This window comes from Aythya ferina, assembly GCF_964211825.1.
Source record: "Aythya ferina genome assembly, chromosome: 2".
In the NCBI taxonomy this organism is placed as follows: Eukaryota; Metazoa; Chordata; class Aves; order Anseriformes; family Anatidae; genus Aythya; species Aythya ferina.
In genome coordinates, this window is record NC_140297.1 from 25234606 (window position 1) to 25260337 (window position 25732).

At 38.2% G+C, this 25732-nt stretch overlaps 1 protein-coding gene across 1 annotated transcript; it reads right to left on the reverse strand.

Annotated features, from left to right (window-relative positions):
* HEPACAM2 (HEPACAM family member 2) lies at window positions 1–25347 on the reverse strand. The gene is made up of 10 exons (XM_084511205.1): window positions 25212–25347; window positions 19623–19973; window positions 18452–18736; window positions 12705–13001; window positions 7866–7991; window positions 7755–7779; window positions 7594–7631; window positions 6882–6955; window positions 4025–4146; window positions 1–685 (listed from the first exon to the last, which is right to left on the reverse strand). The coding sequence occupies exons 1-10, from the start codon at window positions 25279–25281 to the stop codon at window positions 676–678; spliced, it is 1398 nt and encodes a 465-aa protein (XP_084367331.1). The 5' UTR covers window positions 25282–25347; the 3' UTR covers window positions 1–675.
* Between the last annotated feature and the right edge of the window lie 385 nt (window positions 25348–25732).

A 25732-nucleotide genomic window follows, 5' to 3' on the forward strand; every position in this document is an offset into this window, starting at 1 on the left:
TGGAAATGAAACAGAATTTAATAAGAACACATTATTTGGAATAATATACATATGTACATTTTTATACTGTAACTGCTTTACAGATCAGTTTCTAAGCTGGTAAATTAAAAGATACTGTTACATTGAAAGAGTTAAAAGAATGACTTTATTTTAAACTTTGAATGTCTTTTGCAATCTGACATATTGCATCTATTACTTTTCATGGAGACCTTCTCTTGTAAAAATCTAGCCCAGTGAAAATCTTCCTTGCACTTTTTTTTTTTTTTCTTTCAATTTTTTAAAATAAAACAAGCATGGGAGGCATTGTGGGCCTCTATGTCTCTCTGTGGGTCCTCTATGTCTCTCCCACCCACTATTATAATAAAATGTATAGGCTTTATACTACGATTTTTAAGCTGTTTGACTTTTTGTATCCATAAATAAGGAAGAAAAAAAAAAAAAAAGAATGAAAAAGAGACATGCTTTTCAAGAAACTATGACTTAAACAGAAGTAAAAAAAAAAAAAAAAAAGACAGTTCAGAGCACCCAAAGTCTGAAGATAAGCTGCTATTTCAAGAAAAGCTGGTGTAAGCCTTTGGTATTTTTAGAGTTGTGGGCACTTCTTTTCAATATATAACAAAGAAAATTAAGTCCATTTTGTATTTTCAGATGCTTTGGTTTCCTGTTCCTGCATCTTCATATACATCTAGGAAAGAACAGATATAACAGATATAATAATGGTTGTACACAATGCTTCCTTTTTTTTTTTTTTTTTTTTTTTTGTTAAAAAAGAACACTGTTGCAAAGATATACATAAACCAGCAATGCTAGACACAAAATAAAAAACACTTCTTTAGCATGAAAGATAGCTCCAAGGGCATATCTGTAACACACTGATATTTGGCTGAATTTTTACTATGCATAAGATCTCCAGTTTTGAAAGATATAATTAGTGGCAAGACAGGTCTGAGCCATACATAAATGATGCCTTCCTGGCTAATATGGCACACCAGAATGCTGCCTTTTCAGTACAAATATTTCAAGCTGTTTGTATGTTATCAACAATTTTGCACTGAGCACCTGCTAAAGAGTAACAGTAATGATAGGCTGTCGGTGTACACAGCACAAACCCCATGCCAAAATGTCTGGCGAAGGTTTACATCCTCATTGGTCTTCAGCAGATGGCAGAGCAGGAATCTGTGCCATGGCAACGCTTGATCTGAGAGAAATAGTGCATATGAGAGGAGAGGGAGATGATGCAGATTTATCTTCATTTGAAGTGAAAATGCTACCTAAGTTACAATTTCCTCTGTCAGAAGAGTTTTGAGCTGTTAACGCTTATGAACAAGAACTGGATAAACTTCTTGCTCATTAGCTTTTGTAGCCATTTTCTAATTTATTTTTATTTTTTTTAATATGTGGAAAAAGTCAATTGTCCTCTTTGACAAAGGATTTATATTTAGTTTAAAAAACGTGCAAGGATGATAAAAAAAATATCAGTTTAGAGGAGTGTTTTTAATGAAATGATTGAATGTGCTACAGCCTTGTAACATCCTATGACAGTCTATCACAGAGATGGGGCATGGGAGTTTCCTCAAATACATATCTGATGTTTCCACTGGGATTCCTTGAGGAAGGAGGCAAATCTGCAAAAGATTGGTGCACTCAACAGCTAGTATCACCATAAGAACATAAAAATGCCAACCCAGCTATCATCCCAGGTCTATTCTTTTGACCGCAATTAGATTTTCAGTCCCTCAGTTCAACCCCAGGGGAGTTTAAGGTTTTATTACTTTTCAGCAGTATTCTTACCTTTGAAGAGCTGGGGCATGGCTGAACTTTTTGCAGTTATTTAGAGCTCATTAGAGCTCAGAGGCATAGGTGCATGTGTGTGTGACTGAATGAAAAGGCTGATAAAAGCATGACAAAAAGTGTTAGGGAAAAGCTGTTCGCAGAGTGTTATGCGTTGGTTAGTCTGAGAATTTGCCAGTACTGTAACTGGGATTTATATAAAAAGAGATAGAAAATCAACTGACACTGCAGATTTTAGGTTCAAAGAGAGGATTTGAAAGATTCTCAGACAGTAAATCTGGGCATTAAACTATGAAATAATGTGTTTTCTACTTATTTTTCCTTGGCTTTTAGTTCTAATAAATTTTACAGCACTTCTAGTCAGGACCGCAGGGAATATGAGCAGAATGATCACTTTCCCAGCAAACCAATTTGGCTGCCTTAACTTCTATTCTTTTGTTTTTCACAAAGAGAAATTCCTGTCACAGGCAAAGTGCAGGCAAATCCTGTATCACGCTTCCCATGAGCATTGCTGGTTACTGTACAGAAGCCTGCATACTGAGTTCATAGAACCCATCAATAGGCAAATCACTACTTTGCCCTACAGGAGTCTGAAATTACTTCCCCAGCTCCATTTCCAGTTTTGTGATGTTTTACTTTTCATCATACTCAGTGCTGAAGCATCCTGCTGCAAATACAAGTATTAATTGTTCCAATTTATTCACTACTAAGAGTGCTCCTTCACTGCAGGTCAGGAATTGGAAAATTCGTCTTTCTAATACAGTCTTTCTAAGCTGAGTCATTTACCCTTTATCATATTTAGCAGGACCTATCCTGGTCTTTTTAGTGGAAATGTTGCTCCTATGTTTCTTTTTAAAAATATTGTTAAATGAAGAGAGCAGCAAAATGTGGTTATGCAAACGCGTCCTTTACAGCAACAGAATTCGTTTTGTGAAGCTTGAGTTGGAATCTGAACTGTCACAAAGTTTCAGTTACCTTTACTTTGAACGCATTCTTTTAGTAGAGTCATACATCAGCGAGAAAGCCGAGAAGGGAGACATACAAGAGTAAGAAGAAAATGTACTTTGTAATTGCTATTTCTTACATCTGGTCTAAAAAATCATCTTGATTCAAAGCGAGTAACTCCAAACAAAGTATAAACGTCATTAGCAATTCATTATTCTCACTAATCAGCTTGCTTTTACAAGCACGGTTGCATGTTTGCATACATAATTTGGATACACAGTTGAAATTGTAACCTGCACAAAATTTTTAGTAGTGCAAGTACTGAATGGTAATGCAGCCACACAAGCATTGTGATTACTCAGCCAACTGATTAGTATATTTGCAAGAATGAGTATTTTCCATTTCAAGAATAAAAGAAATGGAACACAGTAAAAAACACGGAAAATGTGATAAAATAGGCTTGTTACCAAATAAAGTCTTGTGAGCTGTTCTTAATTTGTAAGACTGCCAATATTCAGAGCAGATTTATGGTAGCTACACTGCCATGACAAAAACTTTACAGTGTATTCACTACTCTTATGCCAAGAGGTACGATGCAGTAGGTTTGAATAAAAACAGGACTCGCATCCCCTAGCTGGTAATTAACTCAGCAAAGGCATTTTCCTGGACTTCCAGGCCATGGTACTGCAGAACAATACTTATTTTGCTCTAAAACATTAGTTAAAATCAGTTAATTAGTTAAGACATCAGCTACTCAGATAATGGAGCATTGCCTGTCAGTACTTCAGTGATGATTGCAAACAACCCTTGGTCATTGACCACCTGGCCAGTTTCAACAGTGCAAAAATACCCTAACTCTTCTTGGCAGATGACTGGCATGTCTGGAAGCTGGGCTGCCAATTAAACTGCCTCAATTAAAGATGTAACCTGCTCAGTGGGAAGTGCTGAGATCTCAGTGCTGTCAAACTGTAGCTACCCTCTTAAAGCATTTTGGAATTTCCCCTTGAAATTGTGTTTAAAGGTCTTAGCTTTTGTTCTTCATGCTTCGATAAATGTGGCATGATGAAACGGAAGGTTGGAGTCTGGAGGTAAAGTGGAAGTTGTATAGGAATTGTATAGGATTGTATAGGAAATGGTGGAAGAACTGATGTAGCTCACATCTTTTTGTTTCCTTACCCCTTTCACTGGAATCAAACACCAGCCACCAATATGTGAATTGCTCTGTCTCAAACATATGCAGAAGTCCTTGTCTTTGAGCTACCACGAGTGCACACAGGCTTTAACTTACTGTTGATGGTCCTGCTGCTGCTGCTGCTGCTGCTCGGGAATATGCTGAATAACTTCATAAACTGTACTAAGCATATCCTGGCCTGGGACAGTGGCAGGGCCAGGAAGAGATTGACTTGAAACCTAAAAGTAGCAAAGAATGTTTCTGCTGTAATTACAAATGAGAAAAGGTTCAACAGAAATGAAACGGTAATGTAACTTCTCTCTCTCTCTCTCACACTTTAACAGATCATCCCTTCTCCATCAAAATTTTGGGCATGGATTTAACAATTTATTAGTTCACATTTCATTCTGGGTAAATTTTCATCATGTTTATAGTAATGCAAACAAAAGTCAGTTAGGATCTAAGAAGATTTAGAATGCAGCTTTTGCATTTAATATAACAACTATTTTATATTATTATTCCACAAGTCAAGGAAGGAAAATTTAATAACAGAAGATGGAAGTAGGAGAATAGATAGTAAAAAATTAGAAAATATTTAGGGAAAAGGCTCAGTATAGTACTCCCACCATCATGTTAAAGTGAGAGAAATTCTCTCTAACTGTGAGAAATTTTCATTATAAAAGTAAAACAAAATTTTCCAACATGTTATGTGTATAAATCACTTCTTATGCCAACACACCTAGACTCATAATCCATAAGGATTTCTTTCCATATCCAACCTCCAGTTCTTCATTATTTCCAATTTCTTATTTTTCCATTTTTTGCTGACTAAAATGAATCAGTGGATCAAATGCTGACTATATCTGCAATGTCACAAATCTGAGTAGCTAAACCAGCGGAGCTTCTCCTGTTTCCTGAAATTGTGCTGCATAATAGAATGGATATAAGTACTTGTAAATCCACTCTGCTGTGGTCACCTCTCCTCCCTGACTTACTAAGGCTCTGATTCTGCAAGATACTTAAGCAGTGATCTGACTTTGTGATACGATCAGCCCTAGGGATATCAGAGGCTTCTCAGGGCTGGTATGATTTAGGTTCTGAATTCTGAATTCTGTGTTTGCTAAGCCTCTTATTGTCACAAGCATTCACAGACCCAGTTTGGCCTCTCCATTTTCTAAAAGCTTTCTATTGCTGGTGCTGTAAAATTCTGTTCTTACACTGACTTTTACTATAGCAGTCTAGCTCTTGAGTGCCTATGTCAATCGTCTAACCCCAACAGAGAAAAGGGTTTATTACCTATGGTTGTTTTTGTAATACATCATGTATGGAGAGAAATAATTATAAAAACAAAATAGCCTTGACTATCGATGAGCCCCTACATGATCATGTTTAAGAGCTGTCCCTTACCTGACCATCCTGATGCTTTCCAAATGCACAAGACTACTGCCAGAAATTTTCCCCAACAAAGGGAAAGTTCTTGTACTTCCTTCAAGTTTCAGACTGTTGTCCCTAAATTCTGTAGGCTGATTTCTTCGTTTTCTTTGTCATTTTGCTAGAATCACTGAACCACAGGATCATAGAATGCCTTGGGTTGGAAGGAACCTTAAAGACCACCCAGTTCCAATCCCCTGCCATGGGCAGGGACACCTCCCACCAGACCAGGTTGCTCAAAGCCCCATCCAGCCTTGAACACTTCCAGGGATGGGGCATCCACAACATCTCTGGGCTGCCTGTGCCAGTGCCTCACCACCCTCAGAGTAAAGAATGTCCTCCTAGTATCTAACCTAAATCTCCCCTCTTTTAGTTTAAAAGCATTCCCTCTTGTCCCATCATTATCTGCTCAAGTAAAAGCTTGTTCATCTTTTTTATAAGCCTGCTTTAAGTAAAGAAAAGCTGCAATAAGTTTACCCTGGAACTTTCTCTTCTTCAGGCTGAACAGCCCCAGCTCTCTCAGGCTGTCTTCATAGGAGAGATGCTCCAGCCCTCTGATCATCTTCATGACCCTTCTCTGGTTCCCCTTTAACAGCCCCACACCCTTCTTGTTCTGGGGGTCCCAGACCTGGACGCAGCACTCCATGTGAGGTCTCACAAGGGCAGAGCAGAGGGGGACAATCACCTCTGTCTTCTGCTGGCCACTCCTCTCTTCATGCAGCCCAGCGCACAGTTGGCCTTCTGGGCTGCAAGCACACACTGCTGGCTCATGTTGAGCTTCTCGTCCACCAGAACCCCCAAGTCCTTCTCTGTAGGGCTGCTCTCAATGAGTTCTTCTCCCAGTCTCCTCATTCACTTGGGATTGCCCCAACCCAGGTACAGCACCTTGTACTTGGTCTTGTTGAACTTCAGCAGGTTCACTTGGGCCTATTTTTCTAGCTTATCCATCTTACACCACAGCAGAATAATGGTCAATGCACAGACACAGTGCAAAGAAATAGCATACGTAGTAGAGATTTTTTCTGCCAGCAAAATGCCTGTGCTTAAGTCCTCCCTTGCAATACATGAAACTACCAAAAGAATTCTTAAAACATGTAACTGAGATTTATTTTGTATATATTTACAAACAATACTTTAAATATCTCTTGAGGCTTTTCTGCACTGTCAAAGTTGTATGTTGTGTGAGCAACAGTACAGAGACAAGGGAGAATGGTTCACTGTTACTCATCTACGCAACACTGGTTCACTGTTACTCATCTACCCAACACTAGTGATATTCTTTTACCATAGGGTAACTGAACTGACATTGTTCTATGTAGAGTTTGGTTAGTTCCCTCCTGCACCATGATGGTACATGTACTGAACTGAAAACTTAGTAAAGAGAAAGAGAAAGCACTGAGTAAACAATAGTTATGAACAGGGTGTCATAAAAACAACTATGAAAACCAACAGAAATGAACTGGCAAAAGGATTCTAGTGCTGACATTTAGTACTCCTAAAGAAATAGAAAAAAAATATCAGTTTGCAACATAAAGTCACATACCCTAGAACCACTGGCATGATCAGGAATAGCAACAAATTCATAGATCCCAAAATCATCCAATGCACTTTCATGTCCTGAAGTTAAAATGAACAAACATGAAAAACATGTCAAGATGTAATATGAATCCGGAATAGACAGTTTAAATATGGATGGGAAAACTCATTTGGCCTAATTTCAAAACAAAACCAAAACAACAAACAGCTGAATATTGGATATTTGGTCTACTTTAAACCACTTTAAACCACTGAGCTGGCATGGAGCCAGGCAGGGCAGCTGCACCACCGGTGTGCACACTGCTTGGTGATCCCCAGGGCCTCAGACCAAGAGCAGAGCCTCCAGCTGAGCTCAGGTATCTGCCTGAGCATGGCTCTTGTGCAGTGGAGTTCTATGATACAAGCCCAATTATATTTCATTATGATCTCAAGATTGTGGTATTGCTTGGTGCCATCAGCATTCAGAAGTTTAGCTTTAATTTACCTGAACAGCTTGAGTTCAAGCCAGCAGGATGCATACTGGTGTGAACTCTACATGAGTTAAACCCATGCTGACCTGTTCTCCTTTTGCTTTTATCCTAAGAAAGCTAAAACAGAGGTGTACAGCCTGAGCTAAATGTAGATCCCTTCCTTTCCTTCTTTCTTTTTGTATGTAGAGATGCTATTTTTCAGTAAGAATGGATTTGACCTTATGCTCACACTTCTTTCATTAGCATTACCTGAAAATGTCTGTGCCTTTCTGTAATCAGCCTCTGGCCTAAAAAACATAAACACGCTTTTTAATTTGATGTCACAAGCCAAGGAGAGAAAATTAATATGAAAAAGTGTAATTCTTGTAATGGAGTGGATTTCAAAACCAAAAAAAATATTCTTTTTGTACCTGCTCTGCAGCTTCTGTCGTATCACTGAAAAGAAGAGAAAACAGAAAAAATCATTCTTTATGTTCTAATATTTCAGAAGAATAGCCGGAACATGCTTAACTTTTACATACCTTTATGTGGCTGATACCTTTTCCATATGAACAGAAAGACCATAACTAGGATCAAAAATAATGAAATTCCAGTTATTACTGCAAGAGATGACAAAGATTTTCCTTTCTGGGCCAGCTTTTCCAATCCTGTATCAAAGAAGATGGGTACCACATTTAGTCTCCTGTTCTGTCCAAAGTGATATTCCAACAATGAAAAATGCATCTTTATAAATTCATAAAAAGCTAGTATATAGGTATGAAATAGATATAAATTTTAGGTTCCTGTGAATTGGTAATGATTCCCCACAAATCACCTAAACTGGGAAAGGAATTACATGCATACCAGAAAAGAGTCCAGAAAAGAATGGTACCTAGAGCTAAATGAAGGTCAGTCAACATAATCCAGGAATTAGAGCATCACAAAAAGTAAATGAATGTATTCTGGTCTTAGCAACAGAGACTCTGAACTGCAAAGAAAACAGGTGACAGAACCTGTAGGTACTCAGGAAATCACGGGTGAACCAGGAGCAAGGACCAGGTCTCCACAGTGATTCCATCACTGTGGATTAACAGCAAACCCTCTCCTCTGCAGGTTGTTGTTATAGGGTATGGATTTCCACTCTGCCAGGCCAACAGACATGTCAAACAAATCACGAGGTAGATAGTTTTTTCTTCTTCTAATAAAAATGCAGTCAGCTGGTTGTGTTTGTGTCAGACTGTGTTAGGAAACAGCAGGAGACTATCATGCTTTCAAAGCACTCTATTTGCAAGCCAAGACTGGAAAGTGGTAGCTTCCAAAACTGGCTTTCCAAAATGCAATGAACGCCATCCTGTCCCACACGGGAGTCCTGCAGGGTGTGTTTAGAGTCAGCAGAGCTGCGACAATTTCACATACACACAATTATATGCCTCCCTGGTATATTTTACTCTCTGATAGAGCAGCACGCATTTGGCTGGATGGTAGGGCAGATCCTCCCTCCTGGCACTGCAGCAGACAGAAGGCAAAAAGCTGACATATTTCTAGAGCTAAGGGGTGAGGTATCTGACTGTGCATGGCTCTTGGGCAGGGGAGCTCTATGATAAAATTGTGCACACCTCAGAAATTTGTAAGGTAGCTGTGGGCTGCACAGCATTTGAGTTGGCATTCAGACATCTGTGTCAGAGCCACCTCAATGGCATGTGGTGTGTCAGATGCATTGCATCTTCTCATGGGGACCATAAATGAGTATCTTTCCCTCTGCTTCAGTGTTTGGCTTTCAGTGGATCAGCACAGGTTCCTGTTCATATCAAAGTGCCTACAGATGAAGCTGCTGTTCCTCTCCCTGTAGGTTATTAGGTCTTTGTGAATGGCTGGAGCCAGCACCTTGTATCTAACCAGCAGTCCTTGTGTTGTGTACATTTTCTACTTCATGCATGAAAAGATAATATGCTGGTCACCAGCACAACTGCTATTTGTCTCTCAGGTTGTCTGCCCTTACTTAAATAAATAAAATGAAATGTCTCATAAAGTGTAAATATCACAAAGGTAGTGGTGTGCAAGCAACAACACTGCAGAAACCATGTTTGATAGTGCCAAAGTTTGATTGGCTTTGCTAATAGAATAAAGAATTATAATTACAGTGATCAAGCAAGCAATTCCTAGACTGAAAACTATCAGGTGAATACAGAGTAGCTGGGGAAAAAAGAAACCAGTGCAGATTATGTATAGCTGGAGTAGCACAGACTCAATGCTTTATGACAACTGATGCCTTCATCCATCCCACACTTGAGGTTGTTCAATATGCAGGAGACTGCGGGATAATTTTTGCTAATATGGCATTGCTAGCTCATTGAAGGCAGAAGACAAAATTGTCCAGGGGGCTTGCTGTGGGACCAAAGGTTAAGACAACAATATCTGTAACTCAACACAACCGCCCTCCTATCGTAGGGCTGCATACACCTCTCTTTTCCTCTGTTTATTCTTCATCTGCAACCCCTCAATATAGATACTTCTTTCAAGTAGTTTGTGCTGGATGGGAGGGAAATCATCCCAGCTGTAGGAGCTGCATAGTAGGAGGGACTAACTGAACTACTGGAGCTTTTTCTAAAGGTTTTTACATCACTGACAGTCTGGTTATTTATCAAATCCCCTCAGAATCTAATAAATTATGTTTGCTTGTATTCATGCCCATATAGATAAATGGGATTTCTTTCCTTTTTCGGAGATACACATTAGCAGAACTTTTCCAGCAATATTTACTGATACAGCACAAGCAGAATATATACAATTAAATACACAAAAATATGTTGAAAACACCTACATAGAACTTGCAAAGACAGGAATTTGAAAGTTTGGAAATGCCAAGCATAGTTGCTTGTGCAGTCATAATTCCCACCTCTTGCTCTGAATGGTGTAGAATTTGTTAAATTAGAAGCCATGCCACAGTCCATACATGTGAATTAATGCTGTGTATTTGCCAGTGCCAGCTTTATTAACACAATTCAAATGTGCATTATTTAGCTGTATGTATTTCCACCTATGAACTCCTGTACAGACCCAGCATCTACTCACATTACATAACTCACTGCCATTGTGCTGGCTTTGGGTGCACTGAGACGTTTTGGCTATTGCATGGATGAAATGTGTGAATTTCCAACAAGATGCATCCCAAACGTTCAGGAAAATAAATCTCTGCAAATTCACCATTTTTTTAAAATTATTATTCTTTCAATGTACCTCTTTCATCAAGAAACAAACAAACAAACAAACAAAAAAGAACTTGAAAAGACAGATGAGTCCTTAAAATCCTTTTTAAAAATAATTATTTTAAATTTAGACTCAATAAATCTCATATCCACAAGCACATTTGTGCAGAAAACAAAGAAGTGGTCTTTGCATGCATTTAACACTCAAACTGACTCAGTTTGAGGAGAGAGAAATGACTTGTGTACGTAATGAGATAGATCCTATTATTTTAAAACCTAACTAGTCTTGGCCAAAACCAGACTGTGGTTAGTGCACTTTTTTGATATAATTGCAATTTATTAATAAAATTGTTAATGATTTTTTGCATTAATTAGGCAGCTGTTACTAGTGCTGTAGAGGTGAGTTTCAATCTGAAACTAAGGTTGGACTGCAAGCTCTTCCAAGCCATTGATGTTCCTATTGCTGCTTAAATGGCATTTCCAGTGTTTTGAAAGGCACAGTCCAGGCTCTGTACCTAGGATTATAGGAAGAGGGAAAAGGCACATGGAAGAGAATTCATAGTATTTGTTTAATCCTATAAAATTTCTGTTAGTTCTGTAAATTCTGTTAAGCAGAATTTAGCCTGAGCAGGGTCACTGAGGTTTAGTCTGGTGGGTGAATTCATACCTTTTATGTTCAATCAGTGCTGCACTGCAACAGGTGGGCTCAACATCTGGATTTAGTGCTATCTGAATAAATATTTTTCAAGAAGAAATATCTGTAGAGGGGGGATTTTTTCCCCCAAATACACAGGATAAAATAGTTTTGAAAACTTTGTTTAGGTAAAATATTTGTCAGTTAGGAAATGTATGTTTTTAAGTGCAACTAAACATTAAGTTCTGGATTTTTCCTTCCTTTTGGGGCTATAAAAGGAAATCTCAGCTGAATTTTTTATTTCTTACTGATGAATATACCATACAGCTTACATGAACTTCCTGGGGAAATGTCTTTCTTATTTCTAATGACACATAGGTCTGTTCACATTTTCTTTCTCCACTAACTGTAACATTTAAAATGCAGCATTCTCATTGCAAAATTGCAACCTGTCTTCCTTTCAGCATACTTAACCCTAAGGATTTGTGATGATTACATACCAGCTTGAATAATGGACATCTGCTCACCTTGTTTAACTTACTAACAAATGGCTGAGCTCTTTGTTCTGCACAAGCAAAATTGCTCTGTTAAATTTTCTAAACTGCAATTGATTACATCTTTTTTGAACAGTAATAGCACATGGTCCTTATCTGAAAACACTTGTATTGATCCTTATTAATAAGAGTTATCAGAGTTCCTCAGTATCTTATTCTTAGCTGTGTGCTTCTGGAGTTTTCCTTAAAATATGCTTTGTTGCTCTTTAAAACAATCTGATGCAGGAACTGAAGTTATAAATTACAGGAAACAAAGGGGATGTGCTCAGCAGAACATAGTGGACAGTTCATAGATTGTTAAATACAAAAGCAAAATGTTTTTTACAAGCAGATTGTAATTCATTCATCATCACAGCTTGCATTATCACCATATGCTAAACTGAGGTTCTTATAATACCTATTTCCTCACACTGGGAAGATATTAAAGACCCTCACTGCTATTAGTCTGTGACTGATCACTTTAGCCTGTGAGGTGATTGAGACTCTCCCATGTACTGACCACCACGGGTCCCCAGGGCTCAAAACTCCTGAAAGGCAGAGAATGAGACAGTGAGCTTTGGACAAAATCTGCCCTTGGCAGGAAAGGCCAACCCTGGCACCCAGCAGATTTTTGCAATGTTTTCTCCATTTATTGTTATCATTTTTAAAAGCACAAAGTAAGAAACATAGTAAGAAACATATAATTCTGACATGGTAGTTGGTCATGATGAGGTTTGCCTACTAAGGAAGTTTTTCTACTCATGGGATAAAGCTCCAAATGTATTTGGAGTGTCAAACTGACACAAAACTTCAGTATCTCAGGGGGTCTTGTCCCATGCTCTGACACACTGTGAGTAAAACCTTGATCCCATTGAATGGCCCAAATCCCTTTAACTACATTGTTAGAAAGACCTCCCTTCACATGTATATTCTCTCTGTAAGAACTTTTTCCTCATGTTGACACTCTCTTCAGATGCTATAGTTACAGCAAGGAACCGATGTTCTTACCTGCAGAAGTAATGATCACCGTGAAGTGAGTTTCATCTCGTTTTCCAGTCGCGTTGTTGAAAGCACGGCACATGTAATCTATTGTCTTCTGGGACACTTTATCAGATACCACTTCCAGGTGAGGTCCGTATTTGATTACTTGAGTGGTGTTGTCATCCCTTTGAATCCATGAGTAAGTATTTGGTGGATTTGAATCTGCTGAGCAGTCAAACAGGATAGCTTCCCCTATGTCAACTGTGAACACTGCCCCTACATTCAGACCTTTGTCTGACTTAACTCTGAGTCCGTAAGGTCCATCTGCATTGAAAAAGAAAAAAGAAAACATTGTGGAAAAATTAAAATAGAAGTACACATTTAAACTTTAGGTAAAAGCATATCTTTAAACTTGGAATCTTTAAACTGGACTAGTCTTTAGGATGGCTGTCATTAGATTAAATTATTTCAATTAAAAGGCTTTCAGTTCAATAATTTGATCTTTACCAGGTTTATCTCAGACTACACCCGCTTAATGCTGATCTAATCACTGTTCAGGGAAACAGCACAGGTCTATGCCTTGTTCAGTACCACAAAAATAATGAGAACTGATCACAGTTGGAAAAGTTGTGAAGTAAAGGAGCAATTTTTCATGTGCATGCTAGACCTTTTCTACTCAAATGCCAAAGTTATTGGTATTTTTAATCTCTCTGCATATCTAAAGGTGAATAAAATAGCTTTGAAATACATAAATAGTCACTGTAATACTCAGCAGTATAATAATTATTTGCACAACTATCATAAAGGTATACTTTAGAGTGGGGTGTGCCCTAGATAACTTCATAAAATGTTTTCAGTAAATGACTGCTAAAATAAATGTTAACCTTCCCCTATTTTAGTATGTTTCTACTGCTTTGACATTTAGGTTTCTTTCGAGAGCAAACCCTTGCACCTTACAAGACAGATAGATTTCTGAATATAGTTAGAAGAGATATATTGTCCAGCTGACATGTGCTTATTAGATAATTGAGTAGCTAAGTATTTTTAGGGTAATCTCCATAAGAAAACGGGAAAGTAAACAATATATTTAAATATAGTAAGTGTAATTCCCATGCTATTTTTAATAGATCATTTAGGAACTTTTTTTTTTTTTTTTTCCATCTTTACATGTTAAAACCTATTTTTACAAGGATCTGGGTGTAGACAATAATGTAGAGAATAAAAAATAAATTTAGTTAAATTACTTATTAAATTAATTTTTCCAGTCAAAAGAACTAATTATTTTAATGTTGGTAATTCCTGAAGGGCTTCCATGTGCAATCAAAACATACAGACCTACTACTTACAGATGCTAAAAGAAGCCAAAAGACATTATGCAGTATCATAGAAAAGTTCACCGAGGACAGCATAGCAAGAAGACAGGTAAGTCAATATTATGTCCATTTTAATGTAATCAAGTAATATGTTCCTATGGTTGTCTGGAAGTATTAAATAATGCAGCTGGTTTTGAATGTGAAATTTGTTGTCATATGAAGATGAACGCTGGCTTCTTTCAGACTCTATTTCTTATCAGGAAATTCAGGCTAATGTTAGATTTACTGGTAACATGTATCACAGAATCACAGAATCACAGAATCGTCTAGGTTGGAAGAGACCTCCAAGATCACCGAGTCCAACCTCTGACCTAACACGAACAAGTCCTTCACTAAACCATATCACTAAGCTCTACATCTAAACGTCTTTTAAAGACCTCCAGGGATGGTGACTCAACCACTTCCCCGGGCAGCCCACTTCAGTGCCTAACATCCCTTTCGGTAAAGAAGTTCTTCCTAATATCCAACCTCAACCTCCCCTGGCGCAACTTTAGCCCGTTCCCCCTTGTCCTGTATGCTTCTATTTATTCTCTGTCTTGTTTTATGAGAGTGGCCTCTTCAAGAGCACATAGCAAGCTGCACACAGGCTGTTTCAGGTGTGCTTTTGTGGTTTTCTTTCCCTATTCGTGGAGGCTTAGGAAAGAGAATGGACACTATGACACCACAAACTGAATTTTTTCAATTTTAAACTATATCTTCATATTTTACAACTTACAGTTGTCAAGATCTCTATTTTTTCTACTTATGTCTTAGTGGTAAGATTTTTGCAGTCTCATTTTAAGGAAGACCCAGCATCGTGTGTGATATTTTGTTGGGCCATATCATACAGATCCACATCAGAATGAATTAGCTCTGCTCTGACCTACACCACAGGTGCCACGGAGAAGAACCAAGGCGTTTTAAAAAATCTAGCATCTGAGATGAAGGGCTCCTTTTTCACAGGCTCCATAACTCCTGAGTCATTTGCTTTACTGTACCCAAGCGTCACTTCACGCTATGATAAATACTTCTGGGAAGTGCAAACCTATCACCATTACTTTAGTGTGACTGAGTGCACCCCGACTGAAGATTTCTGTGTGTGCAGTGCCCAGTCACCACACTGGGCACCGCACACCGGGACTTGCCCCTTGCTTTTTTGTATGGGAAAGTAGAGGGACATAAAGAACTTTAACTTTTTTATAAACAAAACTAAAATCCCTCACATTATTTATAGGAAAGAGTATGCTTTTTTTTTTTTTTTTTACTTTTCAGAGTGATTCAGTGATTTCTCCTATCCAACCGTTCTTTCTGCTATTAGCTTTTATTTTCACTGATAATATAACCTCTGGCATATGTAAACAGAGATTAATGGTAAGAATAGCTGACAGGCCTCTCTGCTCCCTCCTTATAGTGGGAGACTGCTGCAGTCTGCAAAAGAATCAGGACTGAGTTCTGCTTTTGTACCAGTGCCATAGCAGTGCAGCGCACACAGCTGGCACTAACGCAGGACCACACTTTGGTATGAAAGCTGCAAATCAAAAGAAACAATGATTAAAAACTCTGACAACTGCTGTTGCAAAACAAACAAACAAACAAACAAAATGAAATAGTCAAATATTGTCAAGGTCTGAAAAGCAGCTTCACCTCAGTGAAGTCCATCCTTGAAGAAGTTACCATCAGATAATCCTTCAGAGTTTGGATCAGACGGTTGCCTCTCCTGGACTTTGCATACATCACTGTGATTCCTATAGACTAGGTAGCTGAGGGGCATATGCAGCTTCAACTATGATTCTGATAAGCAAATAATCAGCATTCTCCTTTCTGAGACTAAATATATTCTGGCTTCTGGAGGTCCAAAGGAATGAAATCCCACTTGATCTATTAACTTCAACTCTATCACAGCAATACAGCTGTTCCTGTTGCAGCCTCCATGACAACAGTTTCTTCTTCTTCTCTTGAAATAACTTTTTTTTTCTAGATCAAGCTACTGCAATAGCAATTGTTCTGTGGTGCATTATCATAACAGAGAAGTGGGAAAATATTAATGAGCAATGAAGAACGAAAACAACTTTTGATTCTCAGTAAAAACAAAACAAAGCAAACCAAACCAAACCATAATGCCTGCCTTCATGGATCACCCAGCTCTACTTCTTTCCTGTTTCATTCTCAACAGAAACAAGCCTCTCATCTCAGTGCAGCTAGTTAACTAAATGACTTGTAAAATAATAAATCACCTGTTCTGGGCAACAATTTACTGCTCTGTGGGAATATTTCCAATTGCTCCTATATCCATGAGACTGTTGTAGTTTCTAAGCAGATGGCAGGTATTTACTGTGAGTGACCTTTTTTTTTTTATCACTTACAGTAACTCCCCCGCAGCAATGACATATGGCACATGGGGATCCTGGGGCCTATCCCAGAGTGTTATTGACAACTGCTGGGTGGAAGACAAACCACCTCTGCAGGCAGAGGTTGGACGGGATTATGCAACTTGGTATAGCTCAGGAAGGAAGGCCCCAATTCCCATCACAAATTTGGATGTAGATAGTAGTGCAAGCATTGCAGCCTTTCAGTATTGCATTATTTTCTCTTTATATATATATATATATATATATATATATATATTTCATATTTTAAGTTACACACAAAGAAAACCCTTGATTCTGATGAAACAAAAAGTATATTCTGAAAATATTACTACTTATATGATAAGAATGGAATGAACAGACAGTGCCACAGATTAACACAGCAGTCAGAAAAGTGGCAACGGTGCATTTGCAGCTTGCTTAGAGGTCATTTAAATAAACATCTTAAAAGAACACCATTACAAACCCTTAAAAATATTTCATAGCAGTGTCCTGCAAGCAATGATGGCCAAACGTGAGGCTATCATAGCCTGCTCTTCATGGCCTATTACAACTTTTATTTTGTGATGTTATTCATCTATTTTAGATCCTGATGTCTGTGTATATAGCCACAGACACTTAAATGATAACTTTTAGCTGAAGAGGTTACTCACATGACTAGCTAAGCAGTTGAGTATTGACAGGATCATGAAATTGGGTTACCAGATCTTCAGAACAGGAATGTCCAAGTGGGCAGTGGTCTTATCATCACAACTATGGTCTACAATTAACTTGTTGAAAAGTTACCTTGCACAGAGATGAGGTGCACTGAAGAATAAGGTATATTTGCAAAGAGACTTATTTTCTTTTATCAAGCTAATATGGCTGAAAAAAATATAGCTGGGTTTCCGGTACAGAAATATCTCATTGTATAAAACAGACAGTTTCAAAATATGCAGAAAATGGGCACTCTTTCTGGGCTTCAGATTTTCCTTAATTGTAGACTAATTGTAGAGACTGCCTAAAAACCTCATTTCACTTACAGTAAACCATTACAGTTTCCACAGCTGCTGCTTCTTGGAGAACCTATGCAAATCAACAGTAACAGCAACAAAATAATAAATGGATTTGAACTGAAACCTAAAGTGTCTCCGAACTTTGTAAGGATCAGTATGGGATCTTAAATGACACAAAAGAAACCTTGCGACTGTAGGACTGAAAGGTATGTTTTGTACCACTGAGGTCAGCCTTCCACTACAGTAAACTCTCACAGTACAGAATCCCATTCATTCGTCAATCCATGGCAATAGCAATGTGCACAGCTCTTGCAGAACCTCCTTACTACAACAGCTAGAAAACATCTATCTTCCAGTCAAAATATAAGGTTACACAAGTAAACTTCATTGATATACTCCCAGTCTTTATGCTGACATCATTAATGAAGGTGTTAAACAGGACTGGGCTCAAAATTATCTTGAGGAAATATTGAATCATAGAATGGTTTGGGTTGGGAAGGACCTGAAAGATCACCCAGTTCCAACTCCCTGCCATGAGCAGGGACATCTCCCACCAGACCAGTTTTGCCTCATTCAGCCTGGCCTTGGAAACCTCCTGTGGCATCCACAGATTCTCTGGGCAGCCTGTGCCAGCGCCTCACCACCCTCATTGTGGAGAATTTCTTCCTAACTTCTAAACTAAATCTCCCCTCTTTTAGTTTTAAACCATTCTAACTTATTCTATCACCACACCCTCTGACAAAGAGTCCCTCCCCAGCTTTCGTGTTGGTCCCCTTTAGGTACTGGCAGGCCACTATAAGGTCTCTCTGAAGCTTTCTCTTCTCCAGGCTGAACATTCCCAACTCCCTCAGCCTGTCTTCATAGAAGAGGTGCTCCAGCCCCCTGGTTACCCTTGTGGCCCTCCTCTGGACTCCTTCTAATAGGTCCTACAAACTTATTTTGAATGCAAGCTCACATATAATGTTGACTCAATAGTTTTCTGCCTCTTTTCCATAGTTAGAGGCACTCTTTCCAGCCAGATCTTTTATACAAAGGTAATTATGAATATTTCATATACTCACAATATATGGTTGGTGCAATTTGCTCACTTTCCATTGCACTGACAGGGTTGGATACCAAACAGCTGTAATTCCCAATGTCCTCTTTTACAACAGGAACAATTAGAAGTGTAGCATTGTTTGATGAAAAGATATAGTTAGGGCCAGCATGGAGAGGCTTCCCATTTTTCATCCACTGGTAAACTACCCTCGTGCCTTTTCCCACGGTACATTTTAATGTGATATTCCCCACGTACTCCACTACCCCAGAAGATGGCTCAGTCTGCACAATCGGCTGCGTGACAGGAACTATAAAATAAAGAGATACGAAGAGTTATAAAAGTGACTAGCCAGTACTTTATAGTCCTCACTGCTAAGACAACGCAAACACCAGTCATCATCCTCGCCGGAAAGTATTGATATTTCAAATTGTATTTGTTAAATATGGTTAAAGGTTGAAAAAAAGAATGTCATACTCTCAGCTGGTGACTGTAAGAATTGTTCCAGTACTTAAACAAAAGTGGACTGTTTATATTAATTGTTATGTGACAAAGGCTGCAGTTGGGTATACTGGTGTCTCCAGCTCTGGTCCCATAAGCAAATCCCTGTGGCCACAGCAAAGAAAAGAGCACAAAGGATGACATTGCCCACAGTAAGTGACTTCCCCAACAGTGCTGCCTGCAGCTTGGCTGGCACCAGGACCCACTGAAACACACTGGCAGCCCAGTCGTGAGGATAACTGCAAACTGGCATGGGTGTGGGAGTGAAATGGCAGCTGCAACTTTATCACGTTAACGTCTCATTCATTTAATTGTTTCAAGCCAAACAGCTACAGTGCTCCCTCCGTATAATCCATAAACTGCAGTTCATTGAAAATCGATATGTTCTTATCACTGATAGCATAATGGAGCCTTATGAAATAGTATTTCATATATTTGTCATATTATTTATTGGTTTCTAGATTCCTTAAATGTTTTACTTATGATCAAGAAATATTAGTCGGTACATTAGCTTATTTAAAGATAACTTATTGCAGCATTCCCTCCAGCAGAAGTGGAAAATAACAATAATTGGCCTTTATTCATGCACAGTTGGATTGAATAATGCACTATCATAACTGGATTCCAAGAACCAGTACTTGAACACTACAGAAATTTTACTTTCAAAATGAAGTTGTTACGTTTTATGAACTTACCATCAACAGCTACTTGAATCTTTTCACTGGCAGCTATTGTTCCATTTCCACGGACATTGACTTTTACAATATAGTTGCCCTCATCACTGATACGTAATGGATTGATCATCAAAGATGCATTAGGTGGTATGAGGGTAAACTTGTGCTGATATTCCAGGTCTGGTACTACTGTCTGGTTTACAGAGCCAAGCAAGTATTTTGGATTACTTTGAGGCCTCTCAAACAGCCAAATTATTTGGATTTCACAAGCTGTAGTGTTGAAATTGTAGTCAACAGTAAGCTGGAGAGGTTGCCCCTCAATACCATGGATAGTATGAGATGGTACTGTCAGCTTCAAGGCAGAACAAATACCTGCATAAAAATGAAAACCAAACAAATAAACAAACCCAAAACACAAATGGGAACACTGGAAGAAACAAATGAAAAATTCTCACAGAGAAAAAATTCTTAGAGATGAAAACTTTTTTTAAAATTTTTTCTTTTTCTTTATGGTTATGATTCAGATTTCAAGTAAGAAATGGAAAAACTCTCCTTCACTTCAGTGGAGTAGGATCTAGTTGTAGAGCTCCAGCTTTGAAATACAGGAAAAGCCAAAGCTGGAAGGATATTTATGATTTCTGGTTAATTTGTTTTTTTCCGTTTTTGCAAGTTTGACGAAAATGGAGAAAGGTGAATTTACCTTAATGTTTAAAATCCTTTTACTTCCTTATACTTTCAATTTGCAGAGCTCCTATTGTCTAATAGTCTTCAACTGCAAACTCAATTTTGAGGATTTTTTTTGTGTGTGTGTTTATTCAGGGAGAACTTTGTTACTGTCAGTTTGCCAGTTATACTGAGAAATCAATGAAAAATCTAAGAAGGCCCGCTTTCACAGATTAGTGTGATTAAAATGACAGCAATTAGTCATCACTGTTGTCTGTACTGTACCCTTCAGACTAAATTCAAGAAAGATTACTAATCTTGTAAGAAAAAGCAAGAATTAAGGTTTTCCGTTGATATGCACAAAAGCAAAATTTCCAGTCCCCTGATGTCCTCCAAGAGTACTGCCTCCTTCAGGGTGCAAAACAGCCACCCACCCTTCAGTTACTCACCAGCTTTCCCAGACTTTATTTTAGAACCATTTTTCATCGTGTCATTCTCAGGCAGATTTACAGAACATTATTAAAACTTTGCCCTTAGGACTGTGTGATCAATTTCCATGCGAACTTTTCCACGGTACTTTCAAGCACAACAACGATGTGAAGCATTGCCATTAACGAATTGATTTCCCAACACCATTATAATTGATAAGACTTCACAGATGAGGAATTGAAGCACCGAGAAAAATAGCAGCAAAAATGTCCACTAATTTCGGATCATCAATTTGAAATATTAATGACTGTGTTTTTCAAAGCACATACAAACAGCTTTTAATATGTTTGAGATGTAACTCCTATTGACTTCAGTTGCAGCTTTGAGAGTATTAGTAATAACACGTTGATAAATCTGGTTTAAGTTATCTGTCCACCACTGTGTAGGAATGTGCTGGAAAGAGAAAGAATGTGCTTCCCAAGGACATATGTTGTGCTCACACTGTGCACCAGTTATTCTGAATATCTGTAACCAGGTAACTCTCCTGCTGCAGTACAAGTACCCTCCACCAGGACGGTATCATTGATATAATTTCCTCATTTAGATAACAGGAAAATATAAAAATATCAATTCAGGTGAACAACATGACATTTGTATATCTTCTGGGACGAGAATCTCCAGATTTCACTGCATGGCTGTTTATGACAAGCTAATAGAGAAAACCAAGGCTGTGTATCAGGGCAGGGACATGAAAAGAGGTTGGGGGCTATAGCTGCAGCTGGGGAGTGTGTAATGCCAGTAATTAATGCTAGAGACCCTCTGGAAGGGCATGACAAGCAGCGGAGTGGGGATGTGTAGGAGAGGACTGGCTGGGGGTAGCTGGCAATGTTGTCCATGTGGCCGAAGGTGCTGCAAAAAAAACACCTCTGAGATACTGACTGTATTGCAGGAAAAACACACATTTGCTAAGAAACCTCTGGTTGTATACCCTCTGTTCAGCAGCTACTGAGTTTTATAGTCAATGAAAAAGAGGGCTACAAAATCTACAAAAAAAAAAAAAAAACAAAAGACTCATTGTGTAGCTGGCTCCCCTTTTCAGAAAGCTGAACTCAACTTCACTCAGCTTCAGAAGATGGCTTACAGCATTTCTGACGGTATGGCAGGGAAACCAAAGGAAAACAGCTTGGTGCAGCTACAGGGTAGAAAGCTATGGGGTAGAAAGCTAGGGGGTAGAAAGCATATTGCTACATGCAGATGTTGAAATCCCTTAGTAAGAAGACTCGCAAACCCACTTTCTCAGGGGCTAAAGAGAAAGTAGGCAGAGGATTTCGAGTTGCACAGACACTGAGGTGGAAAGTACATTAGAGGGTCAGCTGAGACGGGAGGAGAATGGGACAAAAAGGGAGGAAAAGTGTAGAAAACATGCAGAGAAACTTAAGTGGAGGATGCACAGGAGCATGTTAAGCACATGCTTAGCTTTTTCCAGATCATAAACCTGAAGGAGCTGAAGTACAGGAATTGAAGCCTCATGTACTACTTCTTTTAAATATATCTGTGGCCTGATTTTTTTTTTTTTTTTTTTTTAATGTTGCTCAGCTCTTAGGACTAGCTAGATTCTAGTTAATGGGAGATGAGTTTTGCTGGTTATTGTAATATTTAACGGAAGTGAATTCCCTCCCTGCAAACCTTACAATGCAAATCAAACTGCTGCTGTCCATTTAAGAGAATAATTCCTCAATAATAATATCCTTCATGAAATATTTAATGTTGAAAATACATTTCATATAACCAACTAATACACTTCTTTTTTTTTTTTAATCTCTTTGAATGAAATAAGAAAGATCTCTCACAGATACCGGGAAATCTGTAAATGGTCAATTAAGAGATCTGGCCATACCCTTTCTCACTAAATGCATGACACTGCTCACTTTTGGGGTTGATTTAGCTGCCAGTAAGTGATCGTGCTGTAGGATAAGAAGCCAGTAACAGCTGCAGTAGTAATCATAAAATATATATTACCATTGATACTTCTCACAGATCTGTGCAGAAAAGGAGCAAGAAACAAACAGGTCCAGTGAGCAGGATAACTGGGGACACCAGTACAAAAGCTATCACCATCACAGAAGAAAATACAGAGAACTGTGGCTAGAAATTTTTATTTCTTGGTTAAAAAATGTGGGAATAGAAACCTTAAAAAGTGTTCAGCCTGGATGCATGTAATTCATGGGGAAAAGCAGCTCCATTTAACACTATGAGCTCAGTTAGGAAATTCTTTTAGAAAAGATGGGTGAAGGTGAGGGAAGAAGCCCTGTTTCCCCCTTGCCAGCTATCCTGTCATTCATCAGGGAGTGGTTTTGGGTGATTTCAGGCTTTGCTGTCCCCTCTGGCTCTGCTGGGGTGGCTTCACAGGGAGCCATGGGCAGGTGGGATCTCCCCACGGCCGGCAAGCTGAGCCTGAGGCTCAGAGGTGTCACTGGGCAATGGCCTTCTGTCAAAGGGCCTTACGGGAGCACTGCTGGGGGCTCCTGGTTTAACGAAGATCAAATCTTTTGCAGTCTGGAATACTGGACTAATTTTCTATGTTTTCATTTTTAGTTAAATTTAAGCTGAAGACTTATGACTAAACCTTGAATTAATCTTAATAGTGAAAACAAGTTGATGTCCTTTTACGTCTTTCTCACCAAGCACAAATTCCATGTAACTCAAACTTATTCCTATAGTTTTCTAAATATACTACAATACACATCTTTCAGAGAGGATGGAATTCCCCAAAACAGGTTTTGTATAATGCCCATAAGCCAAGTGGATTGTACAAAAATGACCTCCATTTGGAGCCCAGTGTTTTGCTTCCATCTCACCCTGCTGTCATCAGTATTAGCAAGCACAACAGTATCATTATTGACACAAAACAAGGACTGCAGCTTTAGTTTAAATAAAAAACTATGACATAACTTTTGAGTTTACTGCGTAAACTGAAACCTGCTTAGCGAGGTTTTATTATTCTCTGAATTTAACATGCCCATCTCCTTGTGTAGTGAGTTTGGATTCTCAACTAAGTTTTACTTAAGTGTTCATTTAGCTCCCAAGCTCTCCAAAAACCTTCAGTTTGGTGTAAGATATTCATTATGTGGCAATAGTTTTCACACTTTTTGCAAATAGGTTCATTTGTGGAAAAAAAAAAAAAAAGAGTGAGAGAGATATAATGGACCAGGAAATCTGCTACTTCTCTACCCCTTATTTCTCAGGTATGCTCTTCCCAAGGTTGGCATTTTTGTCCAAGAACAAGTTCTACTGAGCTTCATTACTTGACTTGATTCTGCCCTCTGAGGTCAATGTCTTCGGTGGTCTTTGTGTCATGCCCCCAGTGCATCGGATTTTTGTCATGACTAAAAGTACAAGGCACCCATTTCCCATAGGAGGAGAGGTTTATACCCGAGTAAGACTATCAGAAGAAACTTGCTAGTGAACAACAATGTACTCCAAAGCATTCTGTTTGCATGCCAATATCTCTTGTAGAATTTTAATCAGAAATGTCCAACAAAGTAATAATGTAGATAAAGAAGTGAATATTCACCATATTCTTATCGAAAGGGTTTTTCAGTTTTAAAGAAGCCTGATACTCTTCATAAGAAAGTGCAATTGTTATGAAGCCAAAGCTCTTGACAAAGTGTTTAGCTCAAAATCAAGGAAACTAGGTGACTGTATATGAACATAGTGAAAAAAAGAAAAAAAAAGAAAAAAGAAAAAAATTGCCCGTATTAGTAAATTAGTAAAGGACGTACTACATTTGTAATGTTATATATTACCTCTGGCGATATTTACAAAAACAATTAAATACAGAGATTTAAACTACAAGATTTTGCAGAAATACAACTTTATCTAACATTTGATCACAGGATCTTCCTGTAAAAGGGCACAGAACATCTGTTTTTTATCAAGTGCACAGATAGCAAATGTACCATTATGAAAACTGCATCCAAATATTGAATAAATGTAATGCAATGAATGTCTTGAATAAATGCAAGACATTCTTCAGTTGACTGAAAGCTTAATTTAGTTTTAGTACCAAGTATGTTTAAATATTATATATAAATTTTAGGTATTAACTACAAGTCATCATAATAAACAGGAAAATACCATATCAGCTCTGTCTGAATATTATACAGTTTTAAACAGATGTGTAACATCTTCTCTGTAAAATTTGGTTCGGAACCTGTCAAGCCTTACTTGTTAAAAAGAATGCACTTTGTATATCTTACTTAATAAAACATGACAATATATTTTTCATCAGTGTGCATGTTTTATTTACATATTATGGATAGCACTATTTTTTGTCAGTTTCTAAAAGTTTTAGGTTAATTCATAAAACAGAGTAACACAATCTGATTAAAAGCTTTTAGGCTACATTCTTAAAATAATACATCTGACAATATAACAGAAATATCTTCAAATTTACGAGTATAAAAGCAAGCCACATTTCCACAATGAAAATCAAATATAATTCATACGGTCTCTTACCTACAAGCAGAAAATATATTTTGCACTGTAAGTCACAAAATAAGTTGGCTAAAGGGCTCCATGAAAGCATCCTGCCCCATACAAACACCACCTTCTTCTCAGTGCTAACTCCGAGCTTGGACCAGCAGCTGCTGGTTTATTTGTAAGGAAAATCAGCAATGAGTTAACAGGCCCTATCCTGTCCCCAGCCCTGTGTGATTTGAATATGTGTATACAAAGAACAAAGGGAGTGGAACACCTGTTAGATGAGCACCCATCTTCGTTGCCTCTGACTTTATCATAACCCTTCCCCAGGAGTCACAGTAAATATGACAGAGAATGTAATAAATGAGGTGCAGAATACAAAGTACGCCAAATTAATAAAAGTAAGTGAACGCACTGAATGTACAGGTATTAACATCCTTCAGCTATACTGTTTCATAAAAATATTATGCTGCTAGATAGCTCTTCTTATTTCAAATTAGAATTAGTATTCAGGTCTGTCTTTCTTTCTTTCTTTCTTTCGGTCTTTCTTTCTTTTT

Coding starts and splice junctions, on each gene's coding strand:
- HEPACAM2 (XM_084511205.1), bottom strand. CDS start 25,281: ATGCTTTCATGGAGCCCTTTAGCCAACTTATTTTGTGACTTACAGTGC. Junction 7,632..7,754: donor CGACAGAAGCTGCAGAGCAG/GTACAAAAAGAA, acceptor TATGTTTTTTAG/GCCAGAGGCTGATTACAGAA. Junction 4,147..6,881: donor ATCATGCCAGTGGTTCTAGG/GTATGTGACTTT, acceptor TGCTACTTTTAG/GTTTCAAGTCAATCTCTTCC.